Source organism: Pezoporus flaviventris, unplaced genomic scaffold (assembly GCF_033815535.1).
Source record: "Pezoporus flaviventris isolate CSIRO_AGI_PZ_B2104156 unplaced genomic scaffold, CSIRO_AGI_Pfla_v1 ptg000046l, whole genome shotgun sequence".
Classification (NCBI taxonomy): domain Eukaryota; kingdom Metazoa; phylum Chordata; class Aves; order Psittaciformes; family Psittacidae; genus Pezoporus; species Pezoporus flaviventris.
Window position 1 is genome coordinate 1,668,446 of NW_026892594.1, and position 25,320 is coordinate 1,693,765.

The 25,320-nt window shown below is 47.0% G+C and overlaps 1 protein-coding gene across 1 annotated transcript in view; it reads right to left on the reverse strand.

Annotated features, from left to right (window-relative positions):
* EXOC4 (exocyst complex component 4) overlaps positions 1-25,320 on the reverse strand; it is a 394,793-nt gene that overhangs the window by 22,998 nt on the left and 346,475 nt on the right. Inside the window, exons 15-17 of the mRNA XM_061467959.1 lie at positions 14,319-14,463; positions 11,778-11,956; positions 9,441-9,600 (exon numbers count right to left, since the gene is read on the reverse strand). Coding sequence (XP_061323943.1) covers positions 9,441-9,600; positions 11,778-11,956; positions 14,319-14,463 — 484 coding nt within the window. The remainder of the gene's footprint in view (positions 1-9,440; positions 9,601-11,777; positions 11,957-14,318; positions 14,464-25,320) is intronic.

Genomic DNA, 25,320 nt, shown 5'->3' on the forward strand with positions numbered 1-25,320 from the left:
ATGGCCCAAAGATGGGGTGGGAAGAGCAATGACTTCTGCACAAGGATGTGTTCGCTGCTCCTGCCTTCCCTCTGCTCCTACCTTGACCAATTCCCTTCTCCAACCCTGATGTCTTCTCCTAATTTAAGCTAAAAGTTCCATTTTCAGGAACATGATCATTTCAGAGCCTTAACAGCTCATTTCCTTGTTTGTTCCCTCTCCTTCAGTTGTGCCAGCACAGCTGTTTGCAGGGCCTGCTATGAATCAGACCAGGGAGCTGATCCTGCCAAAAAGAGAGAAAATTGATGCAAAACCCAAACTGCAGCCTCTTCCCCAGTGCTGGATCCTTCCCCTGCTCTCATTCACTGTGTCCCATCAGGTCCCCCTGTGTGGAGAAAGGGAAGAGGAAGGTGGGATTTGCCGAAGTGTTGGCATTGCAGGGTAATGCGAGAGACATCACACGTTTCCACCGAGCCTTCAGAGCTGGATGCTGCTTTCCTCCTGTGTGAAAATAAGCTGTAAAGAGCTGCTGATCCTTTGTTGTGTGCTGGCTCTGCATTTTGCATAGCAGATATAATACAGTATGTTTTGGAGGTTGTTTTCCAGGTGAGGCAGAGAAAGCATCAAGTGCTGTCCTGGGGAGGAGTATTTTGGACTTGCACAGACCAGGCGTGTTCAGATGAGACCATTCTATGACCTACTAGGATTCTATGGCTATTCTGTGATTCTATGATCTACTCCCATCTGATGCTCACCAGGACAGCCAACGATAGAAGAAACAAAGCCCTTGCAGCAGCTGATTTAACTGATCTACTTTAGATGTATGGACCCTGCAGAAGGAGATAGGGCTGAAAGGACCTGGGTGCCAGAAGACTGACCAGAGCACAAACCCAGTATTATCCTGGGAATAAACTTACCATCTGCAGTCACTGACAGTGAATTGAAAGGAATTTTAAGCCTTCAGATTTCAGGAGAGAGACTTCAGGTGGAAACAGCATAAAAGACCCCATCTCCAAACGGATCAGGATCTGGTTTTGTGGCAAAAGGGAAATACCTGGAGGATGTGGCTATGGTGTAACAAGAGTGCATTTTCCTTGGGAAAGCTTCCCTTCCCCAGATGACAATCCTGGGACAGCAAGAAATAGCTTCTGAGTCCTAGGGGAACATGGGATCCAGAGCATGGGTCCCCTTCACTCTGGTGAGATGACCTGAGAACCGCTTTCAGGCTTCAGGATGGGCTTGTTGCCTTTCCTCTATGTGTCAGCATTGGGCTAGGGATTCAAAGACAAAGTCTGGCCAAACTCCCCTCTCAAACACTCATGGATGTAAAGAACAGAACTGAACTTCACCAACATCCTGGAAAACTGAGCAAGGGACAAGGGAAGCCTTGTTTCCTGGCACTGCAAGGAGATTGGGTAGACACATGAGACTGAAAACAGCCAACTTTGGCACAGATGTGCTAAGCAGACGTGCTTGGCCCACAGTGAACTGGGACCCATCAAGGTGAGATATCTGGGAACACTGCATTTTCCAGTATCCATAAATATCCATACAGCTTCTGAGCTGGCCAGAGGAAACAAGACCCTTTCCAACACATGAGAGGTCAGTGGGGCTCGGTGAGGGGTACACTGATCTCTACCTAGTGTGAAGTGGCTATCTTGACAGGAGTCATGATTCACAGCACTGCTCTCACTTCACCAGTTGTTTGGTTCCTTCCTGCTTTGTTTTGAGCGACCAGACGTAGTGTGCAGCCAGCTACACGGAATTTCCACATGGATCTCTATGGAGAAGAGCAGACCAGTGATGTGGGTTTCCTATCACCCATATCTTCCAAACCGCCTCCTTGTTTCTGTGCTGAGGAGCTGGGCAGCTCCAGCAAAGGCTGTGGCTGTGCCATGGCTTCCATATACTCACGGAAGACTGCAGAAGCTGAAAGTCTGGGAAGCCTCAAGCAGGCACCTTGCTGTACATGTACCATGCTGCAGAAGGCAGTCAGAAACCCCAAGAAGGGATCTATGAAACGCTGCGAAGCCATAAATTGGTGTCCTACTAAAAGTCATAGCAGCTGCAGATTTAACTGGACATTAACCTACAGAGGTGGGTGATGAGGATGATCGGGGGCTGAAGCAGCTCCTGTATGAAGACAGGCTGAGAGCGTGGCTTCCAGTGTCTGAAGGGGGCTACAAGGATGCTGGAGAGGGACTCTTCATCAGGGACTGGAGTGATAGGACAAGGGGTGATGGGTTCAAACTGAAACAGGGGAAGTTCAGGTTGGAGATGAGGCAGAAGCTCTTCCCTGTGAGGGTGCTGAGGCGCTGGCACAGGGTGCCCAGAGAAGCTGTGGCTGCCCCATCCCTGGCAGTGTTCAAGGCCAGGCTGGACAGAGCCTTGGGTGACATGGTCTAGTGTGAGGTGTCCTTGCCCATGGCAGGAGGTTGGAACCGGATGATTTTAAGGTCCTTTCTAACCCAAACCATTCTATGATTTGTTCCAGTGTATTTTTAACAAGTCCATAACAGAGCAGCTCTTTGGGGTGCACAGGGCATCAGCCAGCAGCACCCATCTGGTGAAGGGTGCTGCTGGGACAGTCTCTGATCCCCTAAAGCACAAGGGTGAAGGAAAAGGAGGAAGGGGAGGAGGGCATTGAGCTGAGGGGTGTTTTTAATCCTCTGTGGTTGGGATTTCTGGTTAATGCAGTGAAACCACTAATTACAGCTAATTAAACCTGCACTGAGATCAAAGCTCAGTGGAAACTACAGGGGGGGAGAAAACAAGACAGAAAAGAAAGGCAAAGAAAATAGGGATTTTGTTCTAACCAAGTCCTTAATTGAAAACTAAAGCAGCTTTCTTAATTAAAAGCAGCAAAAACAAAATGAGGGCATGCTCCATAGATACATGAGTCCAGCATCGTGATGGAGATAACATGTCTTTCCCATGCTGCCAGCAAAGGGAAGCTTTTCTTCTTAGAGCCTGTTTTGCTTCTGGCTCCTCTATAGGGAAGGAATTGCTAGCATTGCAAAGGCATTAGTGACTTTCACCTTCCAGAGCTCTGAGGACCTTGAACAAGCTGGGAGAGAGGAATTCCTCCAGAGTAACACATTTAGAATCCCAGACTGGTTTGGGTTGGAAAGGACCTTAAAGCTCCTCCAGCTCCAACCCCCTGCCACGGGCAGGGACATCTTCCACTAGAGCAGCTTGCTCCAAGCCCCTGTGTCCAACCTGGCCTTGAACACTGCCAGGGATGGGGCAGCCACAGCTTCTCTGGGCACCCTTATGCCAGGGCCTCAGTTTTTACAGTGTTATTGGTGGTTTCCTCACCAACACTGAGTCAAGAGGGTCTGTGAGCAGCATGTCTGCAACAAAAGTACTTGCTGGTAGCTTCCAGTATCCTTCCTAGCGCACTACTCCATTTGCTTTTGAATCTGTCTTCATTAAGTACCACAGCAATCGGACAAGGGGTGATGGGTTTAAACTTAAACAGGGGAGATTCAGGTTAGATATAAGGAAGAAGTTGTGTCTTGTGAGGGTGGTGAGGTGCTGACACAGGCTGCAGAGGAACATCACAGGAGCTGCAGAGCTACCTGAGAGCAGAACATCATTCTGCCACTAAACAAAGGGGATCCAGGTCAGGGTCCATTGGACCTTGGGTTCAATGCAGAGAAGTGAAGCATCAAGAATGGCTCTCAAAGGAGGTTTCCTTCTACCAGCAACACCCTCAGGCAGGCTGGGCAGACAGGCAGCGAGCACAGCTTGCTGGGTCTGTATCTATCAAGAAGAAAATCAGAGAGAGAGGAATAATATTTGGCAATGAGAAAGACTTCTTTGACAGGGCTGGGATGTCTGAGGGATCTCCAATGCGCACTGGCTTCTACTACCCTCTGCAGCACCCAGTAGGTGGCAGCAAGTTATTGCTTATTCCTCCTGCCTGGAAGGACCTTGTGCATTAGGCAAGAGGCAGAAATCTCTCCTGCCCCTGTATAATGAAACAAAAATAGCCCCCGCCTGCCAGTTATAGCAGGAGAGGAGCCCTGAATGCCAAGCATCCGAACCAGAACTGTGCCCTGGAACAAAGCACTCCCTGAAGCCCTGCTGCTGCACTTCCTTGTGGTATTTTCCTGTATTCTCCATGCACGAATCAGATCTGGATGGAACAACCCTGTCACCTCCATGGATGTTTGTGCTGAAAGCAACGGGCCTGTCTGCACTGGAATATTGTAGCATCTCTGCCTCTTGTCACTGACTGAGATAATCCTAAACCCAGAAGGTCTAAATCCACTCCGCTGCTGTGATTCACTTGAGCTTATAAGCACAAATACAGTGCTTATTAGGTGCTGGAGCAGAGCTGAGGCACATCCACTGCTTCCCAAACCTATGCTAAGTCTCTTCCCATCACAGCCCTGTGCAGACATCTCACAACTTAACCTTGGTATCCAACCCAACCAGTGGTGCAGCAGTTTGACACTGCCTTGAAAGAAAGCTCAAGCTCCAACTGCATCCTCCTTCATCTATGCTCTCTTACCCTCCCCACCTAAATAAAGACAGGGTCTGGGTGCAGGGTGTGTTCCCAGGACCCATTTAGGATAACTGGTGTTAATTGTGGCTGCTTCCTACAAACGCCTTGGCAGTTCTCACTTAGAAACCAGTATGGGGATCGCTGCCATTCTCTCCTGACTCTGCAGCTGGCTGTGTGGGTGCAGGGGAAGGGTTTGCCCTGAGAAGGTAAGAATACAAGTGAGTACATGTACGTCGTAGCCTCATGATGTACATGGGAGAGCACAGAAGCCGAGGAACAAGGTCAGAGCAGCAGCTGTGTTTTGCTGGGGAGCAGAAGCAAAGGTCACTCTCTTTTGTGAGCAATAAAGATTCACTCAGACCTTGTATAACAATAGACACATTTCATCACAGGCACCGGGATGACATTGCAGGGGGTTATTCATGGCTGAATAAGGGCTTTAAGCTGAAATAGGGGAGATTCAGGTGAGATACTGGGAAGAAGTTCTTCACTATGAAGGTGCTGAGGTGCCTGCACAGGGTGCCCAGAGAAGCTGTGGCTGCCCCATCCCTGGCAGTGTTCAAGGCCAGGTTGGACACAGGGCTTGGAGCAAGCTGCTCTAGTGGAAGGTGTCCCTGCCCGTGGCAGGGGTTGGAGCTGGGTGAACTTCAAGGTCCCTTTCAGCGCAAAGCAGTCTACCACTCTGATTCTATGACCTACGAACCAGCATCCAGCATGCTGATGGCTTCTCTCCATGCCTCCTCACTGGGGACTTCTCCAGAGTGGTTGGGAGCCACTGACAGTGACAATGTAGGTACCCATCTACTACAAAGACATGGTCAGAGCCAAAAGCCCTGGTACCATCTTTAGCAGCAGGAACTGGTTCCTGGTCCCCATGGGATGGATGGCCATAGCAACTACTGACTTGAATGGCAGCAGCACGGGAACCTCCTATGTGAGGTGTACCTCTGGTTCACTGTGCTGCAAACCATTTCAGGGATGAAGGACACTTTCAGATGCACTAAAGACAATTAGCACCACTCAAAAACCTTTATCTAAGAGGTCAAAATGACACTGTGTTGTATGAAGTGTTCCCACTTCCTCACTGGTCTCTCCCTTCCCCTTGCACCCACCTCAATTAACTTTCAAGAACAGGGCAATTTTATCACTGCTGTGATTTTTTTTTTTTCTCCCCAATGAAAAATGAACACTTAAGAATTGGGTGATCTTTTATTTAAGAATAAGTCTGAAGCAGAAACTGAGCCTTTTTTGACTACATCTGACAAAATCTCTGCATAACCATGCAAGTAATTTTTGGTGGGGATAGAGGAGGAATAGGAAAGGTGGCACAAGGGAAAAGACCTGGCCTGGAATCCAAATTTGAAGCTGAATTTCTATGCCTCTAATGCCATAAATTGAATTCTATGTCTAAACCCACCACAAATCAGAGATATTTGGCACTCGTGCTGAGTTGCAGGCTTTGCAGTATATAGTATTATACATGGGAAGAAAATAAAGCTTTTTCTTTAATATAGTAGTGGATGCCCTACCAACCAACTGCACTTCTGCTGGCCAAGATGCTGAACATGCATATATAAGGGAGAAAGCTATTCATACTTGCAGGGTCTTTAGCAAATGCTACAGACCCTTTTGTGACACCTCAGCAGTCAGAACCTGCCTGTTTTACCCTTTCTCCTGTCAGTGGAGAAGTTCCTTCCTACAACTTGGGAATTCATTTTCTCAATGGAAATGTGTCTGGCTCTGCCTCGTGATGCTCTGCTGAGAGTTTCCCTCCTCTGCTCTACCTTGAACTGAGAATCTTGAAGCAAAACTCATTTGAAAGCAAATCTTCCCTTTGGCGTGGTACGACCCCCAAAGCAGCAAATGCTGCTGTTGTCACCCACAGGTGACACATCTTATGATGAATGTGGTTGAAACAGCAAGAAACAGAACCAACAAGTGGTACATGGGTTAAGATTTCACTGGGAATCCTCAATATGAAGAGAAATGTCTTCCCTTTCCAGCTTCCCTGGTTGAGGTTTCTACTGCCTAAGTCACCAAGACAGAGAAGAAAGGGGATGCAAAGTGCTCTTTGAGGCCCATAGAAAGCCTTAAAGAACATATCAAAAGTGAAAACTAAAAGCAAAACCAGCCCCCAAACCAAAACCACCACATTAAACATTAAACATTTAAAGTCTTCTGTTCCTTTCTCAGATGGTTTGGTCTTTCCTATAAACTTGAGGACATCAGACTTTAAATGCATTCGCTTTCACAAAAGGAGCACAAAAGACCTGTTCTAGAATTAAGGCTACCCTACAATGACAGTACGAAGGGTGATGTATTTGGTTGTTAATTGTGGCTAATTGCTCCTCAAATCCTCAATGCCACACTCTGATGGACAAAGAAGTATCAAGAGGGCAAGGGAGCAATAGAGGTGGTGAACTGACTGTCCAGGGGAAGCACAAGCCAGTTGGCTTCAGATGAGGCTTAGATCTAACCTGGTGGGCAAAGAGACCTAAAAGTGCCTGAGAAAACCACTAAAAACCCTATTATGCCTTCCCCTGGTCAAAGGAGCCCATGATTTCTCATCAAGTTCCTTATTGAAATCAGAGTAAATGTTGAATTACTTTGCAGAAGAGCAAATGAAAAGATCAGACAAAGAATCACAGAATCATAGAAACAACTGGATTGGAAAAGACCTTGTAGATCAAGTCAACTGCTGCCCCAGGACTGCCAAAGTCACCACTAACCCATGTCAAAACCATGGGCAGTGAGTCCCAACCTGGCTTAGACCCACTTCAGCAATCTCTCCTTTTTGGTGATGACCACCCAGTTCCCTGGAGAAGCGAAGCAGAGAGGGAATTTACCCCAGTTACCAGCAGGTACAGGGGGAAGGATGAGAGGGTGAGTGAGTATTTAACCCATCAGCTCTGCCACTGCTCCTGCACATAAAATAACCACTTGCTCTCCATTTATCACCTTTAAAAAGGCAAAACTGAGAGTCAGCTACAGCACAAAACGCTTACAGATTCCTCTATGAGCTGTATCACAGAAGTACAAATCACTTTTATCCCACACTGATGTTATTTTATGCTTTCTGGGGGTGAACTGTTATGTTTATTTTATAGTTTGAATAGACCTCAGTAACTGGAGTCCCTGGGGTAGCATGAAAACTTGCTCAGGTAATTGTACATTCAGGTGAGCAGGGCAGGGTTTGGATGCATGTGATGCCTTATGCAGAGGGAGAAGCTGGATAATAAGTATTCAGGAGTGATCTGAAGAACAAAAGAATAAAACATACTCTCTAGATCATAGGAATCTGCCCCAAAAGAAAGAGGGAAGTGATGCAGCCATGAAAGCTAAAAAGAAATGGTGTTGAATCTGTATTATGGGCAGCAATCTGTATCCCAGGTACCAAAAAGCAGCTGATGCTGCTATGCTGTTTCTTCTGAGCTCCACAGCTCTTGATGATGGTACCCAGCAGCTCCAATGGTACAGGAGAAAACCTATTTGCCATGTAACTCATACAGGAAGAGGGCTGGTATGTGTTTGATCTGTAAGAACTGCTGGGCTGGCAAGAGTGGGAATGGGATGACGTTCCCTCCTCTCCTTTCCCTTCAAACTCTGTATCAAATTGCACAGCTCCATGGCTATTCAACCCCTATCACAAAGATCTCTCCAGCAAAGAGCTGGCTGTGCTGTGCCAGCCTCCAGCAGCGCCTGGTCAGCATTCCATTACTTGGGTGCCAGTTACTGTCAGCACATGCTCAAGCTCTGTTCTGCTGCCAAAAACCTGGTCTAATTTATTTAGCGTTTCAAGAGATCAGGGGGAAAAATAATATTAGGAAGGAAAGATTGAATTTGGGACATCTGTCCCTTGGAGAGTTAGGAATGGATTTTTCTCCCTCCCCCTCCTCCAGGCCTCAGCATTCAGAACTTCTCTGCTGCAATGTTATTAGGAAGAAACTAATTCAATAATGAGATCATTCCCCATATGAGAGCCCAAGTAAATGAGGCACACAGTCAGATGCACTCTCCCTCATCTGAGGGAGTCATGCCTCTCTCATAATACAGTCTCCAAGAGCAATGGCCGACTGATGATACCAACCACTTCCAGTTGCATATTCCAGTATTCCATAACCAAGCATCACACAGAACACTCACTTGGCCTACACACCTTAATGTGCAAGTTCCAGACCCTTCCCTTTGGTTATTTCTTGGGCTCAGCTGCCTCAACCAGCCGCTACCACAGGGGATCAACCAATACAGCTACTTGTAGTCAGCACCCTCGGTCCATGTTGGATCTAAGGTGCTGATGAAAAGGTTGGACTTGATGATCTTAAAGGTCTTTTCCAACTCAGTTGATTCTATGTGCAGAGCACGCACCATTTAGTGTTTGCTTTTACCCATTTGCTTATTCCTCAAATAATCCCTTTTGTGAGCAAAGCATTGAGATGGGTGTGAAACTTGCAGGGGATCTATCATGTCCAGGTTTGGTTTTATTTTGCTATTACTATTACATGAAGAACAACAGAACTTGAAGGGACATCACCTGGCATCCCTGAGGGTCACACACACTGTTCCTGTGAGCTACTAAAAGTTTAAGGCTTCGACAAACCAAAGGATTACTTATCTAGGTCCCAGATTCATCCAGTGTGAGTTCCATCCAAGATTCAAGACCTAAACCTAGAAGCTTTTCCTTGCCTGGGTTTTGGTCTAAGAACTACATCTATGGGAAGCCCCATCTACAGACACTTTAGTGGGACCTTCACTTTGAGCTCAAGTGACCCATGTTGCTCTGAATGTTGCCCAACAAGGGGGAAAGCGAGTACTACAATTAACACTTCTGCAGGTTTAACTTGATATCCATCCAGTCACACGTGCTAGCAGTGCACCTTCTGGAAGGAGCTACCTCTTTACACATGGACATCAAAACAGTAACAAACCCAACATGGGGCTCTCAGCTCACCTTGCAAAGTCCAGGTCAGCCTCTCGTGACATGGTGATGTTTGTCAGGTTTTGCTGGAGGATGAAGATGTTCCTACACATCTTCTTGATGCCAGATTCACTGATGCGCTTGAAGTAGTGGGCGCCGTTGATAAGGATGCAGGAAATAAGGTGGCCCAAACCTGCAAGGGTGAGGGAAACACTCCTTACATCATAAGAGTAAGACATTTAGTGACAATAATTCATCATAGAACCCATGAATGAGCGCTGTTAATGTGAACTGGAACAGGAGATACACTGGACTGTACCAGGAAATAGCCCTCAGTATCAACCCTGTGCATTCTAAGACTTTCCTCAAGGTTTCCTTCTTTAGTAAAAATGCAAAACACTTAAAGTATAAAACTCCCCAAACACTATGCAAACTTCAAGTTGCATTATCATAGCCACTGGCATTCCCAGATTTACAATCAGGCTTTGCACAATATCGCTTTCTGTTCCTCTCTGTTTCTGGACAGAGCAATGGACCACTACCACTCCCACAAACTGATGGTCTCTTAATCTGTTATCAAGGGTGGCATTATCCTCAGGTAAACTCAGAGTCTGAAAGAGCAGGAATGAGCCACATTTCAATGCACTTGATGTACAATCTCTCTCTGATCAGTCTTGAACAGTTGCTTGTGTCTGAATGTTGTCTCCATCTTTCCTCTGCTGCTGAAGGACATAGCCAGCTGCTAGAAGTCACAGCCACCCCCAAAATGATGTACTCATTTGTGTCACATTACAGACAGCAAAAGCCCAGCCTGACTCACTCATACACGGGTCTGTACAAAACTAAATGTAGAAATCATAAAATGGTTTGGGTTGGAAGGGATCTTAAAGCTCCTCCAGTTCCAACCCCTGCCACGGGCAGGGACACCTTCCACTAGAGCAGCTTGCTCCAAGCCCCTGTGTCCAACCTGCCCTTGAACACTGCCAGGGATGGGGCAGCCACAGCTTCTCTGGGCACCCTGTGCCAGCTCCTCAGCACCCTCACAGGGAAGAGCTTCTGTCTTACACTGAACCTAAATCTCCCCTGTTGCAGTTTGAACCCATCACCCCTTGTCCTATCACTACAGTCTCTGATGAAGAGTCCCTCTCCAGCATCCTTGCAGCCCCCTTCAGACACTGGAAGCTGCTCTGAGGTCTCCACACAGCTTCTCTTCTCCAGGCTCAACAGCCCCAATGTTCTCAGCCTGTCTTCATACGGGTGATGCTCCAACCCCTGATGATCCTTGTGGCCCTTTGCAGATACTGAAAGCCTCCTTTAAGTGGTGGGGGAAACAAGGCCAGCCAGGCTTGCAAAGCCTTCATCCCTGCTGACATACACTATTGGGCAATAGGAGCATCTCTAGTCCCCCCCCCTTCTGACTTAGAGCAACCACCACAGAAAAGGACACGTATCTTGGCACTCAGGCAAGAGAACTGCGTGCGAGCGCCACAAATAAATACAGGGGAGATGAACCAAAACATGATTTATATTCTCCAAGGTAATCACAACAGATGAGACATCAGAAGAGCTAATGTTCTCTAAATTTAATTTTAGCAATGGAACGGCTACACTCCGGATAGGAACTGTGCCATAATAGAGCTGTGCTTGTAATTTATACACATGCCCTACAGCTTCCCGAGGAAGAGCTGTCCTGCACGTACATCAACTTACTGCTTTCCTATTCAGCATTAGCCCATTTCTCCTATTCAGGCAGAAATGGAATGGAGGCAACAGGGGTTTTGAGTGCCCTGTGTTGGCATGGGTCTGACTAATCAGTCTGCTGTAGGTCACAACAGTATCACAGTCTGCCTGATCCCCAGAAGGAATACAGTTAAGCTTTGGGGTTACAATGGAGCACATCCAGAACAAGCCACAAGGATGCTCAGGGGCTGCAGCACCTCCCATATGAAGACAGGCTGAGAACATGGGGGCTGTTGAGCCTGGAGAAGAGAAGCTGCGTGGAGACCTCAGAGCAGCTCCCAGTGTCTGAAGGGGGCTACAAGGATGCTGGAGAGGGGCTCTTCATCAGGGACTGGAGTGATAGGACAAGGGGTGATGGGTTCAAAGTGAAACAGGGGAAGTTCAGGTTGGAGATAAGGCAGAAGCTCTTCCCTGTGAGGGTGCTGAGGCGCTGGCACAGGGTGCCCAGAGAAGCTGTGGCTGCCCCATCCCTGGCAGTGTTCAAGGCCAAGTTGGACACAGGGGCTTGGAGCAAGCTGCTCTAGTGGAAGGTGTCCCTCTCCGTGGCAGGGGTTGGAAGTGGAGGAGCTTTAAGGTCCCTTCCAACCCAAACCATTCTATGAGTCTATGATTTTATGGTAAATGCCTGACCTTCAAAGATGTACTGGAACTTGTGCTGCTGGAGGCTAGCACTCATGGCTTCCTCAATAGCACTTATGTCCTTATTGAGCCGGACAACGAGGGGGTCATAGTCCATACTCTCCACGTTGGCAACGATGGCATAGTTCCCTTGTTTAGCCAGTGGGATCAGGTAGTGGAAGCAATGAACTCTGCAAGACAGAAGAGAGAAATATTACAATGCATCAGCCCCAGTGCTAAAGTATCAGGGGGTATGCAAAGTGTTGGCATCTTAATTTCCTTCCAGTGTTCAAGCTAGTAAAAAATAACACTGCATTTAAGCCTGGGTGAAACATCCCTTGCATTCAAAGCATAACTCAGGATCAGCACACTGAGACTGAGACACAGAGACTGAAAGCTCACACCAGGCTGGCCTGAAGAAAAGGGAGCTGTGTTGAGGTGGAAGAAGCTATGATAGGTATGTCCTGGCTTCCATGTCCCCTGTCCTCCTGGAAACCATCCTCGAGGTGGCCGTCACAAGCCAGTTCAATCTAGTGCAATTCCAAGAGTAAAACATGGGATTATACTTTAGTGCCTGTTTCTATGCAATTGTACATAGGACTTTTTATAGGAAAATACCACAACAGACTTAAGTAACCTAAAAGTCCATGGTTCTTTGCAGCAAAAGAAGTGGCTAATGATCTGAGTGTGCAGATTTCCTTTAAGGAAGCAAATCTCTCCATTACTGCAGGTGGTTGCAAACACAAAGGGATGAACGTTGGGAAGCTCCCACTTCACTGGGGATTTTCCTGGTTGTTAGCATCTCTCTTTCAATCCTTTCCACCGGCTGCACAGAGTAACATGCTTTGGTGTATTTAAAGCATCGAACAGGAGCTCCTGTTAGAAGCACTAGAGGAGATGGGCAGTGGTCTGCTCTAAAGTGAATTGCATTTAGAATCACAGAGTCGTAGAATGGTTGGGGGTGAAGTAACCTTAAAGCTCATCCAGTTCCAACCTCCTGCCATGGGCAGGGACACCTTCCACTAGAGCAGCTTGCTCCAAGCCCGTGTCCAACCTGGCCTTGAACACTGCCAGGGATGGGGCAGCCACAGCTTCTCTGGGCACCCTGTGCCAGTGCCTCTGCACCCTCACAGGGAAGAACTTCTGCCTTATACTGAACCTAAATCTCCCCTGTTTCAGTTTGAACCCATCACCCCTTGTCCTATCACTGCAGTCCCTGATGAAGAGTCCCTCTCCAGCATCCTTGGAGCCCCCTTCAGACACTGGGAGCTGCTCTGAGGTCTCCACACAGCTTCTCTTCTCCAGGCTCAACAGCCCCAATGTTCTCAGTCTGTCTCCATACAGGATCTGCTCCAGGCCCTGAGCATTCTCATGGCCTCCTCTGGACTTGCTACAGCAAAGCAATTTGCTCTTATTTCTGCTTAACCCAAGTGTGATGGGAAGCCAGAGAGGTGTGAGGCCAGAAACCCATCCAGGCTGGTGTCCGTACCCTGAGTCTGGTTTACCTTTGGCATCACCTCCTATTATACATAGCTGGAAAGCTGCTCCATTTCCATATCTTACCAATCTTTTCCTGGAATCCTTCAAACCTCAGCTCACCTGCGATGCCTGCAATTCAGTGGCCATCAGATGATGGATAACAGGTTGAAGGACTGCTGACAATAACTAATGCCTGTTTGTTTTTAAAGCTGCATACTGACTTCACTAGAGCTCTGCCTGTGTACACAAGGACACAGTATAGCTTGGGATATGTCAGAGCAGAACAAACTTATGATCCATCAAATCTCATTGCCTGTCTCATGACATCCGCTTCTATTTGATGCTTCAGAGGAAAGGGAAGCAATGCAATACACCTGGTCCACAGGATACGTAAGGAAAAATGCCCTCCCAGCTACAGAGTGGGCAGCTGGCAGCATAAAGAAAGGGGTTTGCTGCCTTTGGTCTTTGCATGTGAAGGCAGAGACATCACAAAATTATCCATCCCTTTAAACAAATCCAGCTGGTTTCCGGGTTTGTCCCTATTTCAAGTAGGGAGAAAGGCTCCTATTTGCAATCCAAAGCACCATGGCTAACAAATGTGCAGAGACCTGTTAGGCTATTAAAACCTTTGTGCAGTTTTCGAAGGTCAAAGCCCCCTCAGACCACAGTATTCCTAGTCTCTGACACATAAGACACAGACCTCCCAAGGAAATTCCACTTTCAGTATCCTGCCTCCATCCCACATTTGGCCATCCATGATGATGGTGATGGGTTCTGGCACTTATGGGATGACCTAGAGAACAGGTTGCCCAGAGAACCTGCGGCTGTATTCAAGGCCAGGTTGGACACAGGGGCTTGGAGCAAGCTGCTCTAGTGGAAGGTGTCCCTGCCTGTGGCAGGGGTTAGAACTGGATGAGCTTTAAGCTCCCTTCCAACCCAAATGATTCTATGATGATTCTATGACCTTTGATGTTACAGCAGGCAAGTATACCTGCCTCAGATGCCATAATATGTCTCATTTTAACCTAAAGCCTCCCGAGCTCACCCACAATCCCCAAATCCAGGGTTTTTTACCTGACTTCCAAATGCAGAACCAGCAGGCAGCGGTCAGCCATCTCTTGGAAAGACCGGGCCAGCTCACTGAGGGTTTGCAGGATCTGTTCGGATGCAGGCAGGTGTTCCATACTGATGGAGTGGCTGTCCTGACCAGGAGACATGGCTAGCAAGAGAACACAGTGACACACTTCATCAACACCACCCCCCTTTTAGCAACCACAACATCTTGCCTTCTTCCAGCCTAACTACGTGTGCTCTCTCTCACCTTTGGCTGAGCAATCACATCTATAATTTGGGAGTGTGTGAGGCAACAAACTGCTTCTGCAATTGATTAAACTCCGAAGTGAATCTGAGAGGTTTAATCAACTACCTTGCTTGGGAAGGTATTGCTCTGTGATGAGTATTTCTGTAGCTGCAGAATCTAGGAACATTTATCTTGCTCTGTTCGGAGGGAGAAAACTGTGGCTTGGGAGCCAAAGCATGGCACCGACACGACAGATGGTCTTTTTTGGTCACCACAGGCTTCCCTGTGCAATCTTGAGTGACTCTTTGCCTGCCCTCATCCCTTCAGAGGCGTCTGGGAGGCTTTTTTCCTTCTTGTTAATAAAACACAGCTCTTTGGGCAGTAAAGCAACTGAAAACCAGGTAACACGTATGAGTTGGTCCTGGACCAACTGCTTCCCTCCCATTGAGAGCTCTGAAAAACCATCTTAAGTTTATCCCATCATCAGTTTTGGAGAGGTGTCAATGCAGATCTATCTGTGCAGCCTTCATCCCTTATATTTCATCACAGTTACCTGAACCCTGAACCTTCTCCCCTGCAACATAAACTGCTGCCACTCGAGCTAAAGATGTAGTTTCAGTAACAAGAGTAACACGCTGTATCATCCATTCCTTCCTAATTAGAGGAAGCATATCCCAAATATCTGAGTTCAAGTCCTCATTCAAGCAGCATTCAGTAATGACTTCCTGTGATGAGCAATGTTTGAAATCAGGCAGCCCCACTTAGATGACTTCCACTTGAATTAAATGATGGGATTGCAAGGGATCTCCTGGATCAAGTCAGTCCCTACGAGCCCTGTGTACCATGGCCTTGAGATAAACTTGTGTGTATTGAGCTGTTCAGGTTTCTGCCCCTGCTGGCTCCTTCAGAACACCACTTCTCTAACAGTGAGGTTCAAATTTGGGATTGAATTCCCAGCCAAAACGTATTCACTGATGTTTCATACTTGGTTTTTCACATGCCAACATTATTATGTGCCTTATGGAGTTCTCCATCCCTGGCACCTCTTCATAGAAACATTTAGGTTGGAAAAGACCCTCAAGACCATCGAGTCCAACTGTTAACCCAGCACTGCCAAGTCTACCACTAAAACACACCATTAAGCACCACATCTACAGGTCCTTTAAATACCTCCAGGGATGGCAGTTGCTTGACAAAAGCAACTCTCTGCACCCCTTCTGGTTTCAATTATCTTGACCTGAATATAGAATCATAGAATCATAGAATAGTTAGGGTTGGAAAGGACCTTAAGATCATCCAGTTCCAACCCCTGCAGTGGGCAGGGACACCTTACGCTAAATCATATCACCCAAGGCCTCGTCCAACCTGGTCTTGACACTGCCAGGGATGGAGCATTCACAGCCTCCCTGGGCAACCCATTCCAGTGCCTCACCACCCTCACAGGAAAGAATTTCCTTGTTATATCCAACCTAAACTTCCCCTGTTTAAGTTTTAACCCGTTACCCCTTGTCCTGTCACTACAGTCCCTAATGAAGAGTCCCTCCCCAGCATCCCTATAGGCCCCCTTCAGATACTGGAAGCTGCTATGAGGTCTCCACACAGCTTCTCTTCTCCAGGCTCAACAGCCCCGACTTCCTCAGCCTGTCTTCATAGAGGAGGTGCTCCAGTCCCCTGATCACCCTCGTGGCCTCCTCTGGACTTGTTCCAACAGTTCCATGTCCTTTTTATGTTGAGGACACCAGAACTGCACACAATGCTCCAGGTGAGGTCTCACGAGAGCAGAGCAGAGGGGCAGGATCACCTCCTTCGACCTGCTGGTCACGTTCCTTTGGATGCAGCCCAGGATACGGTTGCTTTCTGGGCTGCGAGCGCACACTGAAGCCGGCTCATGTTCAGTTTCTCATCAACCAACACCCCCAAGTCCTTCTCCGCAGGGCAGCTCTGAATCTCTTCTCTGCCCAACCTGTAGCTGTGCTGGCAGCACAACATGACTAGAGCCTTTCCCTGGGGAACACTCTTTTGCTCTCCCGTATCTGCTGGTTTTCATGGTTACTTCACATTTCCAGCTGGCACTTGCTCTGTGATCAACCTGGGTAACAGAGGTATGTCATCTGCTGGCTTTAAGAAACATCTCCCCTTCTTTTCTTGCACTAACTTCCGCTACATGACAAACACTCAGCCAGACACCAATGCAGCTCTGCACAGAAAGGACCTGCACACCACCAAGGACAATAAACTTGCATTTCGATGGAGTCTGATGGAGTAAATGCCATTGCTGCTGTTTGCACAGCCAAAGACCGGCTTTGAACCTACGCTGAGCTGTGGATTTGCTCCTAAAATTAAACACATCTTCACATCTTGTCTGGAAAGAAAGAAACAGAACAAGGAGATGAAAAGACTCAATTTTGTGTGAAATAAATGGAAACGGAGGTAAACATACAAGACAGAACTGTACAATTAAAGGAGAGGGGCAATGCAAAAGGACTGCACGCAGCAAAGCGCCTAATTGTGCATCTAAATGTATTGTGAATTAAAGCAGAGCAGAGCAGCCATGGATGAAGCCTTGTAAAACACAGCTCCTGGAATTACCCTCCTTGAGCAGCTCCTGCAGTCACAGCTGGATTTATGAAGGGCTGTTTTTAAACCAAGGAGCATGGTAGAGAAATTCACAGCCTGGCAAATGCTGCTGAACACAATGAACTGGCCTGGGGCATAAAGGAGAAACAAAGAGGGAAATGAAGGTGACAATCCAGCCAGGAATAACACGGATGCCCCCTCCCAACACTTCTCCCAGCCTCAATCTGCTCACTGGAGTCTCTCCCACAAAGAAAATGGGATTATCAGCAAGGGGGTGATGGGTTTATTTACACAGCTTCTTATTCCCAGAGAACAGTGTTAAGAAATGACCCTCAGAAGGTGCTCTGGGAGAGCTGTTTGTGCAGCTGCACCCACCTTCCAGCTTCAAGACCTTCAAGTGACATTTATTTCCCTGGAGGGTAGCAGCATTTTTGGCTCAGGACCCCATCTAAGGGTGCTGTTTGGTCACAGCACAAAGCAGGAAACCTCACCTTTGTTATTGGGGGGGAATAAACCACCTATTTTTAGTACGAAATCCTACGTTTTGAGAAGTTTCCATCAGCCTCACTCCTGGAGATGGACTCTCTGCAAGAATCATCTCTCTTTAGCAGTGCTGGGGCTGCAGCCTCTAGTTTGAGTGTGCCAACTCGCTGCAGCATTAACTCCCGGCAAGCACTGGAGATGGATGGACCCATCATCCGAAACGCAAGAGTCAGCTCATTTCTGCGGTGGAGAGACACATGCACAGTTTTTCCACTCTCCAGAATTCATTTACAGCCATTTAAGTGAAGCTGTAATTATATTTGTCAGTGGAGATAAGAGGAGGAGGGAGATGGGGACAATCTGCTCCTTATTGAAAGCCAGAGTGCTGAAGTCCTTCTGGGTATTCAGAGCCCCCAGAGCATGGAGGTGATGGTGTTCCTGCTCATGGCAGGGGGTTGGAACTCGACGATCTTAAGGTCCTTTCCAACCCAAACCATTCTATGATTCTATGATGGCTTGGAGGATGCACACCAACTCCTATGCACAATGAGGACACTGGAGTGTCCTTTTGCTTTCTGAGATCAAAGGAAGCCTTTCTGAGCCCATCAATTTTCCCTTCTCCTTTGGACATCCACTTCACAGCCCATGAGAAAATCCCATTACTCCATCATTCTTGGCAACATGAAGCCACAGAAAGAGCTGTAGAAGCAAAAACTAATCAGAGCCTTAATTATGAAGGGGGCCTTGATTTAAATGTAATTTGGAGCTGGCTTTGGAGTTGGCCAGTTCTTTGGGCAAAGGGGTGAATGGGCAAATGTCCTGCATTGCACAGATATTCAACACACCAGAGCATGCTCTGAGCTGTCTACTGAAGAGGGAGATACCTCTAACTGAAATGGTGGAAAAGCAAACCAGCAGATCAACAGCCATCCACTCCTTCTTCCCCTTCTCCTACTTCATAACCCATTTACACCAAGCTGAACATGAGCTTTCCTCACCAACAAAATACCCAGTGGGTGCGTAAGCAGTGGCCAGCCTTGCTCCACTGGCCCTTGCCATCATGCAACTCAACAGATGAATTCCATTTGTTTTAAGTGAGCTTCCTGTGCTGCTGGATAACAGTTATGGTTTGCTTGGGTTTTCTTCTAGCCGGCTGTAAGCACAGCCAAGGTTATCTCACACCAGGGAGAAGGAAGGTTTCATTCCAGCAAACCTGAGAAAAATAAACTTAACGCACTTGTTGTCAGCACTGATTTCAATCATCCTGCAATACAGTGCAATGCTGGTGCCTCCAGACAGATTGTGCCTTGTAAATCGATGGATGTAAATTGCCAGACCTCTGGAATATTAAACAAAACCTGCCGTGTTGCCCCTAAACAAACCCTGGAACCAATTGAGGTCTACAGCAGTGAGTCCTGCCTGCTCCCTGCTTGAGCGCAGTGGCCACAAACAGAGCTCAGTGATTTAATAACGCAAGGAGAACAATCAATCTAAGCTTACAGGCTCTGCCCCAGCTCCAATGCAACCTGAACATGAGAAATGAACCTCCAACATGCTCAGGCTTTCCATAGCGTATTTGCTTTAAAGGGGAAAAGGGCAAAAATCCTTCTTATTTGGAATAGGGGTGCAGTATGAAACACTTGCTGTGCCCCACAGATAGCATTAGGGACTAATTCACAGCTTTTAAAACTTTAATTTCTTACTCCCTTCCTCTCCAGAAAAGGAAACTCCAAACAGTTGCAAATACACCCATGGAAAATGGAATCTAATATGGGTTAGGTGCTGGATTAGGCCTTTAGAGGCTCAGGGGTAACTCTTCTCTCTGTTGGAGGCTTTTCTGGGGCTCTCGTGCACTGCTTTCTCTTCCTATGCTTTAGTTCCCCGCATGCAAAACCTGGCTAACATTGTTTTTATCCATCACTGCCTCTCAAGCCAAATTCTCCACATCTCCTGTTCCTACAGCTTTGAGCGTCACGAGGTGGTGATGCCAGTGGGAGATGAAATGGCTCCTCCACCACCAACAAGAAAAAGGATATCCGGATATTTGAAGGAAAAAGCATTGGGTGAAGTTGGGATGACTTGGATATGTGATTATATGGGGGTTTCTTTGAAGGAGATAGAGTATATCATACGGTGTGCACATCAGACGCAACAACAAGGACTTAGTTCCAAAGGCAGACTTGTGCCAGGTGAATTCCGTCTTCTGAAGACAAATAGCAGGAGGAAATGAATACTTCTTAAAACATGTCACCGTTGCAAAAACCCCCTTTCTTTCTATTAAGCACCAGTCTGCTCATCTGGGCCGGAGCTGAGTAAAGCAAAGCTGCTGCTGTAGTGATGCTGGTGAGCAAGGGCTCTTGGAGGTGACAGGAACATTGCCAAGGTGCGCACTGCCCCACTGAAAGGTGACACAAGTGGCACAGGGCATCGCATCCGTGTATGTATGGAGATGTATATATTATACGGAGATGTATACATATGCTGCATGGAGATAGCTGCATTCGGCTGCAGTGACATGTCAGAACCTGCTGGAGATTAAAAAGCCTGAACAACCAAAGAGAACCAAACATTCCCTCTCGGTGGGAACAAATACCAGGACCCTCCTCCCAAGCCCTTTTTCTCTTCCTGCTTATCTTTCCTCCCACTTTGATCTCTTATCGCTCTCGAGATGCCATCCTGATTTCATTTGGGGTGTAAGCTCTCCTAGGAGCAGAGGTCTTCTGTTTTTATCCTCTTGCAAAGTGCTCTGCACACCTGCAGTGCTTGAGAAATAATGAACAACAACAACTATATGCAACCCATATGGCCACTTGGACCTGTTTCGGGCTGCCGGAGTATTATTTGAAGCTCTAAAGCATAGATCACTCACTGCCTACCTCTAAACTGCTCTGCTTGGGGATCTCAGAGCAGCAGCTTTATAGAAAAGGACTGGAATGAGCCATAAAATCTGGAGCTGGATTTTGATTCTCCCGAAGTTCATGAGATTCATTTCAGAGCTACAGGAATTCAGGAACCAAAGCTAGATTTTGGGTTTGACGTCCTCCCCCTTCCTTTTCACAAGTGTGAAACCTAAATTGTTCTCTTTATAGGTTTTAAATATAGAGAAAAATCAGTCAGAGCAGTGACACCTTCCAACACTTCCAAGACCACAGTGTGGTTTGCATTGGAAGGGACCTTTAAAGGTCATCTAGTCCAACCTTCAACCCTCCTCCTTGGCCCTGATCTCTGCAAAGCTCTGACACATAGAGAACATTTATCACAGCTGATCATAGCAACTGATAGAGAAGCACAGGAAAGACCAAGGATTCTTGCTAAAACAAAACAAATACCAAGGAAGGCCATACTTTAAGAGGTTGGGACCTTTCAAACAAGACATGGGAGGATGGAATTACCTAAATACTCAGCACTGGTCCAGCTCACCTTTTACTAGGATCAACGGCAAAACCACTTGCTGGTGCTGAAGGGGGCAAAGTTATGTCAGTGCTTAAAGGACAAGAAGTAAAGAGAAAGCAAGCTCAGGGACAGCTTCTCATTTATAGTACTCATAGTAAATTCCTACTAATGAATTCTGTTCCCTAGTAGTGGCAACCAGGACTGTATGGGAAGATACTTAAGGAAGGGATTTTCTCTTGAGGTTCTAACGAGAACGGAGGAGGAAGGAGCACTTGTGGCCCAAACTTGTGGCAAGCAAGGCAAAACTGAAGGCTGGCACCATCCATGTGCTTCTCCCCTCCGCTCTGTGTTAGAATCCAACAGTGTGAGAGGGGGACAAAGCAGCGTGGTGGAAAAAACTCACTGCAACCTCATTGGCGATGAGTGGTAATAAGCAGGCTGGGCTGCGGTGCCCATCAGTTCAGTAAACACTGATGATGAGGAGAGCACAGACTGTCACTGGTGATAAAGGACGGGCTAAACCCTCTATTGGTTTTTCATTTGGGGAATTAATGTTTTCTTATGGCGTGTGTACACTCGCCACTTAATGAATTGTCTCGTTAGAGCTGCCTGCGGAGCTCCTCACCTGCCTCTGCTGGCGGGCATGCATTTCACCAGGAAATTAGCACTCTGAAATAGGCAATAACTCCTCCACAAGCGGTTTGTTTGCCATTACCTACTGCAAGCATGCAGGCTCGGGAAAGGGATAATCAGGACAGACAAAAAGGTCTCTCTGAGTGCAAAAAATGCTACTTCCATCATATGACAACACGCTGGTTTGGTTGCTCAACGCTTTTCTTTAAGCACTGTGCATTCAAGTGTGGAAAAGGCTTGGAAACCCCAAAAGACCTCTTGGGTCATAGATAAAACTCCGAAGAGCAGGGTTTTTTTCACTGAATAAAGTGAAATTGTGAAGGTGGAGCTAGGAGTAGGAGAGTTATCACAATTGAAGACAATCGATATGGAAGGATCACAGAATGATAGAATGGTTTGGGTTGGAAAGAACCTTAAGTTTATTCAATTCCAACCCCCTGCCATGAGCAGGGACACCTTCCACTAGAGCATGTCACCCAAGGCTCTGTCCAACCTGGCCTTGAGCACTGCCAGGGATGAAGCATTTACCACTTCTTTCGGCACCCTGTGCCAGCGCCTCAGCACCCTCACAGGGAAGAACTTCCTTATCTCCAACCTGAACTTCCCGTTTCAGTTTGAACCCATCACCCCTTGTCCTATCAGTTCCTGATGATGAGTCCCTCCCCAGCATCCTTGTAGCCCCCTTCAGACACTGGAAGCTGCTCTGAGGTCTCCACACAGCTTCTCTTCTCCAGGCTCAACAGCCCCAACTTCCTCAGCCTGTCTTCATACCGGAGGTGCTCCAGCCCCTGAGCATCCTCGTGGCCTCCTCTGGACTTGCTCCAACAGCTCCATGTCCTTCTTATGTTGAGGCCATCAGAACTGCACACAGTGCTGCAGGTGGGGTCTCACGGGAGCAGAGTAAAGGGCCAGGATCACCCACTTTGACCTGCTGCTCACACTTCCTTTGACGCAGCCCAGGATACGGTTGCTTTCCGGCCTCAAGCGCACACTGAAGCTGGCTCATGTTAAGCTTCTCCCCAACCAATACCCCCAAGTCCTTCTTCACAGAGCTGCTCGGAATCACTTTGGAAAGTTCAGGATTTGCTGTTCCAATGCTCGCCAACTACAAAACCTCCTCAGGGTTAAATTATTCTGTTTTCAGTTATTTATAATGTAACCTTCCCCTTCCCTACCCCCTCCCCTCCCCCAGCAATATTATTGCTTGGGCTGAATTCTATTAGCTCAAAAGCGACTTGATTTAAAAAGCTTAGTAAAAAGCTGTTCATCTGCTTTTGAGCTATGGAATGTACTTGTTTGCCTGTTTGGTGTTCCTCACCCTTCTCTGTGCTTGGTCAGCCAAAACCAGCAGTGTGCTTCATTTTCGTTCAAGACAGTAAAGGCAATGGAGACACTTCCATCAATCTACACAGAGCTGAAAATTCACCCCCAAAGAAATTTCTTTACCCATTTGTCACTGGTTTCAACAGGAGGAGAAGATAGCTTGAAAACTGTCAACATTATTCAAACTTAAGCAGGGGAGATTTATGCTGGATAAAAGGAAGAAGTTCTTCCCTTCTTTGGGTACAGGGTGCCCAGAGAAGCTGTGGCTGCCCCATCCCTGGCAGTGTTCAAGTCCAGGTTGGACACAGGGGCTTGGAGCAAGCTGCTCTAGTGGAAGGTGTCCCTGCCCGTGGCAGGGGCTGGAGCTGGGTGAGCTTTAGGGTCCCTTCCAACCCAAACCAATCTGGGGTTCTATGATTTGTGAATGAATGAGCAAAAACAAGTGGTAGGGAAACAGAGAACAAGGCCAAGTGCTTTGTACAAGGCACTGTGTCCTTAGAGCCATGATGTTAGCTCAGTTTAATAAAGAATTCGTTACAGCATTCAGAATGAACATAACGTGTGCATCATCAAATTAATGATACGTCAAGGATATCTGCCTGGGAGCACACCAGCTCTGCCGTTACCTCACTGGTGAGCAGCGAGCAGGAACGCTGGGCATTTGTGAAAACACATTGTGTGAATCAAGGCAGAGGGGAACAACAGCCATGGAAGATTCTCCACACCGCTGTTAGGATGTGTCCTGCATGAATTGAAACAACTTTCTGGCAGCTAAATAAGGAAGATAAGCTTTGGCCATGCACTTGGATTAATATTAACACCTCTCCCCCCCAACCTATACTGAGCTGTCAACCTGCACATAAGGCTTCCTCAGAACTATTAAAGAAACATCAGTGATGTGTATAAGGACACTTACAAAGTAGCATAACTCAGCCTTTAACTAAAACCAGGGGTTGAGATGCTTTGTTAAGGGACTGGTCAACAAGGGTGATGCTCCAAACCATCTGAGATTCCATCTAACTTCCCTTGCAAACAGAAGCATAAATTTAACCTTTTCCTTTCTCTCCTCAGAGGTATTGAGCTGCACCTTGCCAATAAATGCCATCAAAACATCACTGCAAAATATCCTGGGTAGAAGATGTCCTGAGAGGGATCTATTTCTAAAAGGACCTTCAACCTCCCAGTCTATTGTACTCACTGCAAGGGCAAGGAACAGAACTACTGGTCAGTGGGTGTCCTGATGGCCGAGAGCAAAGCTGCTCTTCTTTGCACGAAGCAGGGACAAGGTGAAGAAAGTGTAATGAAGATCAATGCAACTAAGAAATACATTGAGGATCCTTTCTTTTGGGGCTGTTGACAATTACAGCCAGAAGTGTTCTGTGAGCTGTTTGCCTTTAAGCTTGGTTTGCAAGGCAAGAGGAGGAGCAGCAGCGAGGCCTGTGCTGGACGACAGACAAGAATGAATGAGTGCTGTCCAGGAGGATACAGAGAAAGGTGTCAATACGAGTATCTATGGGAACTACAAAGGGTTTTCAAATGTAGGCTGAAGAATGGGAAACACACAGAATCCACTCACAGGAAAAGAAGGGAAGCACAAAGATGACCTTCACATCAGCAGGAACATTGGTTATGTTTTGCAACAGCTACATCAGACTCACAGTTTGATTTCTCTATAATTCCTGCTTATTTAAGAGTCATTTCTCCCAAATTCCATATGAATACAAGTGCTGGTTAGATCAGGATGATCCTGTAGTCCATGCATCATGGCAAAGTGACACACTGCTGATATCAATGACTGACCATGCTTTTTAGTCCTGTCACTTAGTTTTGAACATGATTTTGCCCCTTCCGCAGCAGAGTAAAGCTGTCACCTCTAACAAACCCAGGAGAAGCAGATAGACTGACTGCTACCCATCTTTGACACCAACGAGTTGTTTTCTTCAGAAGAGATGAACAGATCCTAATACATTGAACCAACTGAAGTGAACCGCGGGCTGGTTGGAGTTATTTCCACATAGCCTTGATCTGCTGGTGTTACTCATGAGGATCCTCATTGTAAAATGGTTGGAAAGCACTGCTAATTAGGTAACTTATTTACATGACAATCCCCTGCATTTAATGCTGGTGGGTGGGAAGGAAGGAAGATGGAACAAGAATAATTAGCGTAATCATGATGGCAAGCTAAGTGCTGACCCCACAGCACTGGATCAATAGTGGGACAGCATCACGGTGGTGCGCCTACAGTGTGAGATAAAGCACCATGAACGCTGAGCATCCAGGTCAGAAAAACAACATCTCATTCTCTAACCATTAAATATTTGATGTAAAGCATTGAGGCTGGGGAAATCTGCAACTGCTAATCCATAA